This window comes from Daktulosphaira vitifoliae, unplaced genomic scaffold, assembly GCF_025091365.1.
Source record: "Daktulosphaira vitifoliae isolate Bord-2020 unplaced genomic scaffold, ASM2509136v1 Scaffold_3, whole genome shotgun sequence".
NCBI lineage: Eukaryota > Metazoa > Arthropoda > Insecta > Hemiptera > Phylloxeridae > Daktulosphaira > Daktulosphaira vitifoliae.
In genome coordinates, this window is record NW_026099574.1 from 33,659,147 (window position 1) to 33,673,067 (window position 13,921).

Consider the following 13,921-nt stretch of genomic DNA (forward strand, 5'->3'; position numbering starts at 1 on the left):
AATATTACCATGATGCGTTTCATTTTTTATTATGCCTATAACTACTTTTTCTCAGATCTCATTGGGCCAATTTTTCTCAACGATACGTCAAAAGATCACAAATCGTATCTAGATGAAGACATTTCTTCGAAAATTAAAAAATTCTCCCCCCTCCGTAAATAGTTCCCCAAAAAATTACGATTTTTAAAATTTTTCACTTTTTTTTTCTAAAAATTGCCATAATTTATTGAAAAATAAACGAATTAAAATAATTTTTTTATAACACTTATTTACAGAATTCAATTTTTGAAAATTTTCCGGAAATACTGTATCCTTTAAACATATGTCAAATTGAAGTTTATGTTACGTATTATAAAATAAATACAAAAATTTGTCCCGACGACTTATTTTCTATGTACAAATGGCTGTCATAGTTAAATCATGCTATTTTTGTGTTAAAATTTTCGGTTTCATATTTTCAACTTTAAATTTCTATAATTTTTTGAATAATGTATGGACTGACACAAATTTTTGTTTTTAAATACATTATATATACCACTTTTAACCGACACACTTTCTTTTCAATCGGGTAGTTTCCCCTTATATAGAGGCGTTCAAAACTTGAAACTTGACAATTTTGTTATCATTTTTTTACACATAAACTTATTACCACATAAATAGTTCATTCTAAAATATCACCTTACTTAATGAACAATTTATAATCTTCACATATGTTATGTGATAAGTATGATAATGAATTGAAATAATTAGTTATAAGAATTCTAAATTGTTTGTAAAATTGTAGAGCTTTATATTATAATTTAAAGACCTCATTTAAGTTCAAATTGATGACCATTGTTGTGGGTTGTTAGTATTAAAGTAGAGAGATAGAGCTCGCAATATTAATTTTATGTTATCGTAATAAGATAAGCTATAAATGTTCTCATATCATATAATAGGGACCATAGTTATCAGTAGACAAATACGTAGTTTTTTATTTTATTTAGTTTTTAGTTGATATTATGTCTCTGTTAATTATAGTTCACGAACGTTAAAAAAATTTATCAGGAAATAAATAGTCGTTGTGTTTTAAGAGATTGAAATTAAATATTATCGTATTCGAAGGTCATGATATTTATTTTCGTGTCAAAGTGATAAATAAAATATTACATTTACAAATTCTAGATAAATGTATACATTTGTTTAGCTATGTCGAATTGGACAGCTTTCACTTCTGAAAAATGTAAGGTCTTAGTTAACATTTTTTATATTATTTTATGATTACACTTAAAATTTTTGTTGTAGCACCTAAAATTCCCAATCGTCCTGCACCTCCACCACCAAAAACTGTTAAATCATCGTAAGTAATTTTTTTAAGCATATTTAATGTAAAAAATTATTTTTAATTAAGTTTTATTGGATTTGTTACTTAGAAATCAAACAAAATTAGCCAAAGTTTTGTCTTTAAAACCATCTAAATCTCAATATGGGGTACAGCAGCCTATAAAAAAAAAACCGCCTCCTAGACCTCCACCTCCAAAATTTGCTTTGCCTCAAAAAAGTCAAGTAATAAATTTCTCTACATTTTATTTTATTTTAGTTATAATTCATACATCATTTTTTGATTCATATTTAATTTATATTTTTATTAATTTACTTTATTAATAAAAAAAATAAGGTAATATAGAATATTCCATAAAGTGCACAATTTTTTAATATTATATTAAAAAAACATTTATTGGCATTAGTTTTTTCTTTTTTCCAGTATTTTAGAGTTCTCTAGAATGTGTTAGAAAATTAGAAAATTTCTAATTTTTTACATTAGAAGTTACAACATCATAGTTACAATCAATACTTTACTAAAAGGCATAAATTTTATATACGTAAAAGTAATTTAACTATTCTATTTATAAAATTAGTTAACTTATATTTTATTTAATAAAAAATCAATATTATGATAAAATTAGAAAAATTCATTAGAATATTAATTTAGACTATTAATTTTCTTGATACTAGAATTTTTTTATGCTATATTCTCTTAAAGTGGTTAAATTATTTTAAGTAGTTTCTAATTTTGAATGTTGCTTTTTTTTTTGTAGTTTTTCTCATTGCTTTATCCATGTCATTATAATTAAACTTATTGAAAGTAGAAAATTCATAATCTAAAATCAAACATATACTTAAAGTTATTTATTAAATTTATATCATAATCATGATTGTAGATGAATTAAATCAACCTTATGTTACTATTAATGTTTTGTATAACTTTTCAACAACTGTGTTTAGATACTAACACACACTAATAGCTGTCCAAAATATTTTAACATTTTGAGTGAACTGTACTATAACCAATTGACAGTTCATAAACTGTTTATTAACTTGGTGCTCACGTATGTTTATATACCTCCAGTGTTATAAACAATCCTACTTAAGTTTAGGTTTATTTATTTATGTTTTGCAATTTATATACTAAACAAGTTTATATATGAGAAAGTGATCTAATTAAGATGACATTTCTATTATAACTTTTAAACTAGTGTTTCGGAAGTTTGTAATATTTTTAAACTGTATATAGAAAAAAAGAGTGAACAATTACTTCACAATAAAAATTCTTTAACCTGTACATAAATTTTATTCTATAAAGTTGACATACCTTTTTGTTTAAAAGATAGACCATAAGAATATATAATAATTCATAAATCTAAAAGTTTGTGTAGCCAAAAAAAAAAAAAGTAAAAAAAGAAAATTGAGGGTTAATCTTAAAAAAACACTATATAATTTTAATCCCTAGATTCTTAAACTTCAAGACATTAAATTTCTAAAAGTTATATTACTAAGATTTTATTAAATTATGAAAATTGTGTGTTGAATATATATAATATAATATAATTAATTGAATATTATTATTTATTAGTTTTCAGATCTTATTTAAATTTCTTTAATTTATTTGAGTATTACTAGCTTTCTTCTGTGGTATTTATGATATTTAACTAAAAAAAAAAACTTCTATATATTTGTATAGATTGTTTTTACAATATAAAAAAAAAAATAACTATTTAATATACTATCATTGGTTTAAATAAATGGTTTATTATTAAATCATTTACATTTTTATAAAGTGTACAGCCTTAAAAATAATCATCAAAAACTTTAATATATATATATATAAAAAGTTTCATGTATTTTAGGTTCAATATTTTCATTGTAATTAATTATAATACATTTTCAAATATTTGTGTATTTTTTTAATATTATAAATTCAATTTTAATGTTATTTATAGAGTAAAACAGGTCTATCAACACTAATTGGATTTAAAGCAAAACACAGTGTTCCAACACCGCCACCTTGGGTTGGAAAACAAAATGAAATCAAAATTACATCAGGATCATCTAAATTAGCTTGCTTAATAGACCTAAGTTCACCTCCAACATCTCCTACTTCAACTCATAAGTATGTATTTTTTTAGTTTGAAAAAAATATAGTACTGAAATATTTATTTTTTAGATCTAGTAGTGATGGAAATAGTGTAGATAGCTTTAACAGTGATTTTGGACCATGGAAAGAATCTCAAGCAGAAAGTAGTGGCTTTGAAGATGACTTTGATTTATTATCTTCACATGTAGATACAGATTACTTAAAAAAAACAATTTTAAATGCTCAAAATATTGAACTATCACCTCCACCACCATCATTACCACCACCTATGCTACCACCAGATGCATTAAATGTATTATTAAATGGTCCTCAATTACCTCCACGTCCGAGTAAAGTGAGTTTAATAAACCTGAAATGTCAATAATGTCAATTAAACAAAATTGATCTATTAATAATTGCTCATTAAAATTTTTGTGTCAAAGGTTATATGTCTTTTATATAAAAGAAAACAAATTATTCATCTGCAGAAAAAGTATATCAATTATAAAATAATATCATAAATATTTTTAGTTATTTTATTTGATAATTTTCACAAATCTAAAAACCCTTAAAACCTAGAAAGTTAGGGGTTTTATAATGATCAAGGAAATCTTGGATTTTGATGACTACCTAGAATTCTTAAAATTTGAATATACTTATCATAATTTGACTTCATTTTTTAGTTTTGATGTAATGTTGTAAAGGTATTAATTTTACTATAATGTTTTCTTTTCCATCTATAGTTATCTCAACTATGCCATGTCCACACTATGCTACCGTTTTTTTTGTGTTGATCACTACTTTTTCTCAGCTCTCACTGAACCTATTTCTTTCACTGATACGTCAAAAGATCACAAATTGTATTTAGTCAAAGACATAACCCTCAAAAATTGAAAATATTTTCCTCATTCACTGTAAATGGGGGAAATTCCCAAAAAAATTACGATCTTAAAAATCGGTAACTTCTGATTTTTTTATACATATTAGCTTTGATGCGAAGCTAAGAAGGTATTAATTTTACCATGCTATGTTTATTTATTTTTTTTTTTTTTTGTGTGTCTGTCACTACTTTTTCTCAGCTCTCAATAGGCCAATTTTTCCCAACAATACGTCAAAAAATCACAAATCATATCTAGTTGAAGATATTACCCTCAAAAATTAAATAATTTTTCCTCGTACCTTGTAAATGGTTCTACAAAAAAATACAATTATTAAAATTGGTAAATTTCGACATTTTTTTCTAAACATTTTTACAACTTTTTGAAAAATGAACAAATCAAAGTAATTATTTTTTAAATATTAAATATTTTCCTTTCATTTGATATAAATTTTTTTGAAAATTTGACTATTTACTTCCTTACAGGGGGGATTCAAAATAGCAACTTCTACACAAAAATTTAACTTATGAAAGTGTTCCGAAAACTCTGACACTTTTATATATAAATTAAAGATAATGTAATATACTTTATTATGAAAAAAAAAAATTTCTGGCTTTATTTTGTCTTCACAGTGAAAATAGTTACCAAATGCTATTTTTGTGTGAAAATTCTCGATTTAAAATTTTTAACTTTATTATGCTATAACTTTTTGAAAAATGTATGGATCAATGCAATGTTTTCATAAGAAAGAGTATTTATATACATTTTTTTTTAAATCGGACCATTTCCCTTTATATATTTATAATATATAAATATATTACACTTATAAATCATAAAACTTGTAATCAGGATATAAATAAAGAAATAGGAAGTCATGTAGCTTTTGGAATAATCCACTAATTTTTTAAAATTTATGCAAATTTGTAAATGGCTACAGATTTGCATCAAAGCGTTTTTTATGATAGTGATTTAAATCACAGTTAGTTATCATCTATACTTGTCCCATTTGGGCTACGTTCATACTGTGCCACAACACCACTATGCTACCATTTTTTTTTTTAAAACTGCCATAACTTTTTAAAAAGTAAAGAAATCAACATATATTTTTTTATAGATATCTTAGATATTTACATACTATTTATTATAATTTTTGTAAAAATCTGACGCTTTACCTGACCACAGGGGGGATTACAAATGGCAACTTTTTTAAGAAATTATAAAATAAGTCAGAAAATGTTTAAACAAACACAACATTAATTATAACTTTTATGTGAAATTGGGAAGGTAATATTAAGTTGTAGTCTGCATTTTTTTATGTTTGTTCATAAAAATGTTCAGCTTTCACTAGACTTTTTAATAATTTATACCTCAAAACAAAATCTAATTTAATCTAGTTGAACCTATCGTCGCCAAATTTAGAATAAAAATTTCCAATTTTAATAATATTTCAAAATTACACTAATGTAAAAACGGCATTTTCTAAATAATTTTTCTGCTATACCTTTTTTTTTAAATATGAACTTAATGAAATTTTAATAGAGTATACTTAAGACAATAAATTTCCTATTGGTATACTGTTTATTGAAATTCAACTAAACTGCAACCCCACTGTTTTAGGTTTTTTTAATCAAAATAATTAATTCGTATTTTTACATAAAATTATTAACTCAATAAAACAGTTTTATCTAACTTTACATCTACATTATTTTATTTTTTTATTTACCAATATGTATTTTTTCTAAATTATTTATACAATACTTTTAGTTTAAAAATGAGAAAATTTTTTAAAAACAGAATTTTGCTTTAAAATATCGATAGAATTTGACAAGAAATTTCTTTAGAAAATAATTATTGTTCAAAAAAATTAAAAATTATTATTATAATCTACTTTTAGAAAATTTAATTTTTAACAAACTAAAGTAACAAACTAATTATTATAATAAAAAATAATAATTTATCTACTTATTTTTTAATTTAAATAAATCATCTAACCAAAATTAGTTAGAAAAATTAATTCTTCTGTAGATTTTTTAAACTATATTTATTCTAATCAAATTATTATTGGTTATAATTAAAAACACAATATAAATAATTTGTATATATTTGCCAATTTTAATATTTATAACTGCTTCTAACTTTTTTAGTGTAAGTATTATGAATACACATACTATAGTTATAACTAATGGTTATTTGTTAAGTTAAAAATAATGAATTTTTTTTTTAGGACATGTCTCTCTCAAAATCACAGTGTGTTGCTCAATTTGATTATTTTTCTGAACATCCAGACGATTTAGTTTTTAAGGTAATTTTTATTTTTTATGGTTGATGCGCTGATGAAGTTAACATTGTATCTTAAATACTTATATGTAATTTATTAGTATTTTTTATTATGTATTTTTAATATTTTTTGGTTTTAAATTCATATTTTAGATATAATTTTAATTACTAATAAAATTAGCCACAAGTGCTCAATTCTTATTTTATAATGAATTAATTATTAATTTTTTATACAAGCATTGTATGAAGTATATAGACATTAAAGAAAAAACAAATTATATAGTTTAAGCAAAAGTGGTATAAAACATTTAAGTATTTTATCTGGAGATGTACAGCGTGTTACAGAATAATAATATGTGTTCCCATTTAAAAAAAACAAAGTTGATACCTTTACAAGGCATAAGGGATGAACTTAAAAAGTATTACATAGTTAATAATTCAAGAACAATGTGTAACTAAAGAAAACCAAAAAAAAAATGTTTAAATTATATTTATTCTGTTAGTAATTGAGTGAATTATGATAAAAAAACACTCTGTATATTTGAAATAATTTAATACCATAAAAACTATTGTAAATATAATGCTATTGTTTCATAATATAATTTTATTAATACTGTTTACACTAAAGTTTAAAAATTGAAATATTATTTAATTATTGTGAATACCTTTGTCAACAAATGTCAACCTTATACTCAATATCTTTTGCTATTTACTCTTTTTGAATTTTACTCATTTTAAATACTACATTTTTACTTTATCTCTATTATACTGATTCTATTTATGGCTAACTGTAGACTTACTGGGGCAATAATTAACTTTGTTGTTACGTGGTTTACATTAAACTAATTACTCTAGCTACAAAATCATGCAGTAAAATACCACCTATCCAAATTTTGTTTTATTTTAACCTGTATTAATTTGTACATGTATATTTATAATTTGTGTATAGCGTATGCATAAATAAAAAATGAGTTAATGCTTTATAATACATCAATTAATTTAATAAATATTTACTACAGTAAAATAAAATATGGGTATCCTACTGAATTTTCATTATTTTTATATACAGCAAGGAGATGAAATATCTTTAATTCGAAAAGTTAATGATGAGTGGTTAGAAGGTGAATTGGATGGACGAAGTGGTATGTTTCCAATTAATTATGTGATTGTAAGAACAGCATTACTAGAAGAAATATCAAAAAATCAAAATTTTCATAAAGTTATAGCAGTTTTTTCATTTAAACCTGAATGCTGGGAGGATTTAAATATACAAGTAAATTTTTGTTTTTAAATTATTCTTAATTATAAAAAATTAATTTTGCTGTAGGAAGGTGATGAAATTCAAGTTTTACGAAGAATTAATGATGATTGGTTATATGGTGAATGTAATGGTTCAAAAGGTCAATTTCCATCAAATTTTGTTACCGAACTTCCTGAAGAAATGTGATACAATATATAAATTACCAAAACTAAGTTTAAGATACTATTAAAGTTGTACATTAATGAAATGTGATAATTAATTCTAAAATATAAATAGAGCATGTGTTCAAAAATAGAATTTAATTCAAAAATTGTATAGGATAAATGAACAATATTTTATGTTTAATTTGATATTAAATAACAGGGTATACGGAAATTGAACAAAGTAAAGAAATTTTAAATAAAATATGAACATTTTTTATTTATGTTAATGTATTTTAGTTATTGTTATGTTAATGTAATCATTTTTTAAAGATAAAAGCCATTATAAACATGCATGAAATTTATATATTTATATATGTTAAGCATAATTTTAATAATATTTAAGTCGCAACATACATATTTTTAAATGTTCTGTATACTATTTTTATGAAGTAATAAAATATTTTTAATTTATTTAAATAAAAATAATATTTTTTTTTGTGAATAATTTTATTTAAAAATGTTATGTTTTGAAAAATAAATTCAATAAGTTAGTCAAAGTCAAATAAAAACCTAATTTTGTGAATAAAATTTAAGTGGATTGTTAAATTTCCCAACCTTTAGGAATTAAATTTAACTTTATTCTGTATATTTTTGTTCAAATTAAAATTTATAAATTTTGTTTGTATGGATAAAGCTGGTTAAGCTACTTGTTATTTGATTAAGGGATTTTTTTTTTCAATTTTTTAGGGTAATGTATTCACTAGATATGGTTTGTGATCTTTTGACATATTGTTCATCAAAATCTGTCCAGCAAGAGCTGAGAAAAAGTAGTCACAGACATAATAAAAAAAAACCAGCACATGAAGTATGTTACGAACCCTTAATCTTTATTGTAAAAATGTAACATTAAAACGTTAAACAAATAGAAATGAATAACATTTAATGTTAAAAACGTTTAACATAAAAATTGGTTAGTTTAAATGTTAAATAACGATAAACTCAATTATAAGACGTTATAATATATTAATTCAATAACTTGACATAATTTCGAAGTTAATAAATAAAAAATGTATTATTTACTGGCTAGCTGCAGGGTATTATCCATGTATCTAATCTATTGAAAGCTGATAAAATTTAATATAGATCTAAATACAAGAACGGATAGACCTAATGGAAAATTGGAATATTCCTGGAAGCCTTTGATCGTGCCATTATTTATTTTATAACTGAAGCCTTTTACTCAAATTTATAAAAAAAATATTCCAAATGATAGGTAAAAAAAAAATTTATTGATCCATACATTTTCCAAAAAGTTAAAGCATTAAGTTAAAAATATAAAAAAGAATTATTTTACAAAAATCGTATTTTTTTTATTAACTTTGATGTCTATTTTCACCACGAAGACAAGTCTAGAGGTCAAATTTTTTTTTTCAAATTGAAGTATATTACATTAGCTTTAATTTAAGGTAAATATAAAAGTGTCAGTCTTTCCGGAACATTTTCAAAAGTTAATTTTTGGTAAAAAAGTTACCATTTTGAAACCTTTCCTGTGGGCTGCTAAAGAGTCAAATGTTCACAAAAATATATAAAATGATAGGTAAATACCTAAGGTATCTATAAAAAAAAAAATAATCATTCGGTTATTTTTAAAAAAATTATGACAATTTTAATTTAAAAAAATTGAAAAAATGTCGAAAATTAGCAATTTTTAAATTTGTAATTTTTTGGGGGATTTCCAAAGTCATAACTAAAATATTTGATTACTCTAAATTATTTGTCTTACTAATGAGTAGAACTCAAAGTATATTCTTCAATACTGAGTTTAATATAATCTTAAAAGAAAAATACAAAAGGAAATGATGCTATTACACATAACATTTATTACAAATACTATTTACAAAAAGATTACAAACTATAACTTTACAAATTATGTATCATTATTATAGAAAAATCATCTATAAATCATTATTTATAAATTTTTAAATTAACATATGGGCCCATATGTTTATTAATAGAAGCATTCATGCATTCATATCGAGTAACTAAAAAGATTTAACAGAAAACATGATTTGATTTTGGAATTTAGGATAATTTTTGTTCATGATAACATACATCGAATAAAAGTAGTAAGATGTGATGCTTGTAATGTAGCCGATTGATTATGATTTTTTAATTATGGCTTTTAAACACTTACTATAACATTAAACTTTACCTAAAAGGTTTTTTTTTTTGATCTATCTGACTTAAGTTAAAACTTAATATTAATGTAAAAAAAGAAGTGAAGTAACACAAAAATACAAACAAGTCAATGAGTAGAACAAGAAGGTAAGACAATTAAGAGTTTTCATTTTTAAGTACCCGACCGGGTATCACATTAATATCACATAGTAATAAAATATTAACTTTAGATTCAATTATTATAAAAGTGAAATACATGAATAAATATTATATGGATATATATATAAATATAGACACAATTATTTAGAAATACAATATTCATTGAAATTAACACTAATAAAATTGGAATACAAAGTCAGTTTTTGTTTAATTTTTTATATACTATATGATTACATGTATATACATACACACACATATATGTATTTTTTTGAGCAAAATTTTTGAACTTTTTACCGTTTTCCGAAAAAATATTAATTGTCTGGTAAAATGAAAAAAAAAATAGTGAATTGCATTTTTACACCTATTGATGCAATAGCAAATGTTCATCAAGTTCATCTAGTCTGGTTTGTAAATTGGTATTTTTGGAATAAATTCAACCAAAAGTACCTAAAAAAATAATTATATTATTTATTAATTTATAATTGAATACTATAAGCTTTAATATGCATGGAAAAATAATTAGTTGAAAGTATTGATAAATATTAAAATTTATAATTAAAGAAAGTTTATTTTAGTAATTTTTTGAATATAAAGTTGAAAAAAAAAGCTTTAACAATTATCATTGAATTGCATCTATTATGGCCGTCAATGTAGGACATTGGGCATTATAAACAATGTTCACCTAAAGTGAGCAATATAGAAAATTTTTTTAATATATTCCAAAGAAATCAGGCATTGTATTACAATTACCAAATATTATACACCTCTGGTTTCTCTAGGTATCACTTTCCTTTAGTTGAGAGTCGATCTCTAAAGTCTCGTTGGTTGAAAAACTTATATATGGGTGTTCAAAATTCAAGTCATTGATGGGGATATGAATACTTCTATGGAGACTGAGGCTGCCATAGCCCCAAGTAAACTGTGCTAATGATCTTTCTACAATTTCCTTGTTACTATGCTCAGCACATCATTATTCACAATAATTTCCTGTTTAGCTCAATAATAGGAGTTTGTCAATTTTAACAATGCTTCCCTATTTGTATAATTATATACATGGCTAAAAAAACTTGGGTGTTGTATACAATGACCAGTATTGTGAACAGTGTTCAATTTCCCACTTTGACCATAACACATCTAAGAACCATAATGTTTTATATTTCATAACTTTTATTACAACTTACATATTCAGTAATTGAAGAAGTGTCAACTCTTTGTTTATTTAATCTCCAATGCAAACCAATTTTATGATAAAGGTGATTATTTTCCCAATCAAGTAGTTTATTTAAATTATGCTGAGTCTAGAAGTGAAATATTTAATAATTTTAGTGTTATACCCACAATTTTAATATAATATATTCAAAGGAAGATCAATTAATTTTAAGACATACATTTTCTCAGAAACTATTGAATATTTTAAATTTACCAATAGAAAAATATTGTTTGATTCAAAAAAATATGAAAATAAATCATTTATTCATTTTTTTAAGGATAAATAACCTAAACTTTAATTAGCATAATAATTTCTTGTTAAGAACAAGGAAAATATTTTCAATTTTTGAAGGTAATTTTTTCAACTAGATATGATTTGTGATATTTTAATGTATCATTGAGAAAAATCGGTCCAGTGAAAGCTGAGAAAAAGTAGTGACACACACAAAAAAAAAATAATAATAAAATAAAATAAACACATCATGGTAAAATTAATAATTTCTCAGCTTTACATTAAAGATAAAGTATTATAAGGACAAAATTGTTTAAAATTTTATTTTTTCTATTATATCTTTAAACTAAAAATAGAGGTTTCCATTGAATAAAATAAGTTTAGGATTTTTGACCATGAAGGGTTGAAAAATAAATTATTTAGATTTATATTATTAGCGGTAGGAACTAAAATATTTTCAGTTTTTGGAACATTTTTATCATAATTTGTAATTTAGTTGACCTATAACAGATGTTTTCAACAATTTGTAAAATTAATAATTGTAAGAAACTCAAATAATCAAATCAATATTAAAACCTTAACCAAACTTAGAACTTGACCTTATAAAGCTTAAGTTCAATTAAGGTTTTAAAAGTAATTTCTTAATATTTTTGTTTTTTGTAATTGTATTTTTAACATGTGCTAAAAAGAATTTGATATAGATGAACTAATTTACAAGATATATGAAAAATCTCTAAAAAGATTTAAATTATTTTAGATTTCTACCATTTAAATTATTGTAAAGTTTTTTGAATCTAACAATTTAATTCTTTATAAAAATTTTTAATATTCAATAGTTTCCAAGAAAATGAGTGTCTTATCCTTTATCAATCATATTGAATCCAACAAGAACTATACTACCATTTAAATATAAAATATTTAAACTACATTTGTCAACATATTGAACACATAAAATACATTATTTTAAGTATTTTCAATACTTTATAAATAATAAGAAATAATGTACTGTAACTTACCCTTTTGCTAAGACATATTACAGGCCAAAGTGAACAACCTAATGTACAACAACAACACATGCAACCACAAAACAGCCATTTAGCATTCATAGGTAAACTTTTTTTTAAAACAGAATTAATACGGCCCATAGTTTCTTCAAATTCTTCAGGAGCAACACGAGATACTAAGGCACTAGGAAAATCTGACTGAAACCTGCTACTAAGTCCAAAACTGTGAAATCAGAAAAGTAAATATTTTAACAATTTTATAGATATGATTAACACATAACAGATTAACAAAGGATTCAATATTTAAAGTATAAACATGTTCATTGTATTTATTAAAAAAATAAACAAACACTACTTTCAAAAAGCTTTCTCTTTCATAACTAACATTTATCGAGTATGTTAAATGATTACTGTTAAAAATAAATAACTGTATTAAAAAATACAGAATAATTTTTGCTATTCTACAATTTTAAGTGTAAACTTAAGTTAAATATCAAGAACTACATATTAGTATACTATTAAGAATATAAAATTAATATTATGAGGTTCAATTCAATTTTTTTATTTATAACATAGAATTTAACAAGTAATTTAAATTAGTTATCAAAATTAAATAAATTTTATCGCAAAACAATAAATAAAAGCGTGATTAAACAAATTAAAAAATTACAGTTTTATACTTACACAGTGAGATTCCCAATACCTCTTATAAGTATTGGATCCTGAACGTGGGTCAAATATGCTTCATCCATGGATGTACAAGCAATTTCTTCGTCATATTGTTGTATATCGTCAAATACGGCCATGACATTTGTAAATACACAGTCTAAATAAACTATAAATTTGGTAAAAAGCAAATGTAATTAAAAAAAAAACCAAATAACATGACCAAGAGACTAGATATAAAACCACAAATATTACAAAAAATTTTCATACATGGTATGATTACAAATTTCAACAAAGAACTTTACCCATAATTTTCTTTATTCGGAAAACATCATAACATGTCCTAGATATAGAACTTCAGTGGTATCAACATAAAAAAATATACAACAAATAATGATAATAATAAAATATAAAAATAAATTATTACTTTATTAAGTTTAAATTATGACAGAAATACGAAAAAACCATCAAGAGCCTACCATATATAACTATAAATTGTATTTGTACTGAATTCTTAAAA

The 13,921-nt window shown here is 22.9% G+C and overlaps 2 protein-coding genes across 2 annotated transcripts; one reads left to right on the forward strand and one right to left on the reverse strand.

The window, feature by feature from the left end:
• The first annotated feature begins 973 nt into the window (after positions 1-973).
• LOC126900599 (SH3 domain-containing protein 19-like) lies at positions 974-8,350 on the forward strand. Its single transcript, XM_050676431.1, has 8 exons — positions 974-1,222; positions 1,285-1,339; positions 1,413-1,545; positions 3,261-3,430; positions 3,485-3,749; positions 6,497-6,574; positions 7,619-7,822; positions 7,877-8,350. The coding sequence occupies exons 1-8, from the start codon at positions 1,189-1,191 to the stop codon at positions 7,994-7,996; spliced, it is 1,059 nt and encodes a 352-aa protein (XP_050532388.1). The 5' UTR covers positions 974-1,188; the 3' UTR covers positions 7,997-8,350.
• A 1,460-nt stretch (positions 8,351-9,810) lies between these two features.
• LOC126900610 (cysteine-rich hydrophobic domain-containing protein 2) lies at positions 9,811-13,723 on the reverse strand. The gene is made up of 4 exons (XM_050676451.1): positions 13,420-13,723; positions 12,748-12,958; positions 11,472-11,588; positions 9,811-10,737 (listed from the first exon to the last, which is right to left on the reverse strand). The coding sequence occupies exons 1-4, from the start codon at positions 13,539-13,541 to the stop codon at positions 10,687-10,689; spliced, it is 501 nt and encodes a 166-aa protein (XP_050532408.1). The 5' UTR covers positions 13,542-13,723; the 3' UTR covers positions 9,811-10,686.
• Positions 13,724-13,921: the final 198 nt, after the last annotated feature.

Bases quoted from the DNA above. Each gene is read 5' to 3' on its own strand.
- LOC126900599 (XM_050676431.1), top strand. From the start codon at position 1,189: ATGTCGAATTGGACAGCTTTCACTTCTGAAAAAT. The intron at 1,223-1,284 runs GTAAGGTCTTAG...TTTTTGTTGTAG, and splicing joins AGCTTTCACTTCTGAAAAAT to CACCTAAAATTCCCAATCGT. The intron at 6,575-7,618 runs GTAATTTTTATT...TTTTATATACAG, and splicing joins CAGACGATTTAGTTTTTAAG to CAAGGAGATGAAATATCTTT.
- LOC126900610 (XM_050676451.1), bottom strand. From the start codon at position 13,541: ATGGCCGTATTTGACGATATACAACAATATGACGAAGAAATTGCTTGT. The intron at 12,959-13,419 runs GTAAGTATAAAA...CTGATTTCACAG, and splicing joins GGTATTGGGAATCTCACTGT to TTTTGGACTTAGTAGCAGGT. The intron at 10,738-11,471 runs GTAAGTTGTAAT...TTATTTTTTTAG, and splicing joins CTTCTTCAATTACTGAATAT to GTACTTTTGGTTGAATTTAT.